Genomic DNA, 462 nt, shown 5'->3' with positions numbered 1-462 from the left:
GGGGGGAGGGAGGGGGTGATGCTAATTCTTCCTTTATCTTCACTGGGGGTGGTTTCCATCTCCCCCCCAACAAGCCTGGAACCCAACCAGTGGCTTTTCCCGATTTTTTTTTTGGGGGGGACGACACACACTCACCGTCTCGCCTCTGTCTCCTTGTTTTCCGGTGGGACCCACGGGACCGGGAGCTCCGGGGGCACCGGGGGCACCGGGGGCACCCACGGGACCCGTCTCACCACGATCGCCCTGCGCCGGGACAAGACGGGGGGGTGGGGGGGTGGGTGGTCAGAACCATCCCCCCCCGGGGATTTTAGGTGGGATGGAGATGGGAAGGGGTTGTGGGGGGGGCTCACCTTGACGCCAGCTGCGCCGTCTCTGCCGGGGGGGCCGTCGGAGCCAGGGTTCCCCTGGGAGAGGAAAAAAAAAGAGGGAAAAATTCAGTTTTGGAGCAGGGGGAGGCGCAAA

The 462-nt window shown here is 63.9% G+C and overlaps 1 protein-coding gene across 1 annotated transcript in view; it reads right to left on the bottom strand.

Moving 5' to 3' along the window:
• The window catches only part of LOC106898177 (collagen alpha-1(II) chain-like), a 30,797-nt gene that overhangs the window by 3,396 nt on the left and 26,939 nt on the right, over positions 1 to 462 (bottom strand). Inside the window, exons 25-26 of the mRNA XM_014959289.1 lie at positions 351 to 404; positions 136 to 243 (exon numbers count right to left, since the gene is read on the bottom strand). Coding sequence (XP_014814775.1) covers positions 136 to 243; positions 351 to 404 — 162 coding nt within the window. The remainder of the gene's footprint in view (positions 1 to 135; positions 244 to 350; positions 405 to 462) is intronic.

Source organism: Calidris pugnax, unplaced genomic scaffold, assembly GCF_001431845.1.
Source record: "Calidris pugnax isolate Ruff unplaced genomic scaffold, ASM143184v1 scaffold324, whole genome shotgun sequence".
NCBI lineage: Eukaryota > Metazoa > Chordata > Aves > Charadriiformes > Scolopacidae > Calidris > Calidris pugnax.
Note: the sequence above shows the minus strand (reverse complement) of the source record. Positions and strands in the feature narration are given on the sequence as shown.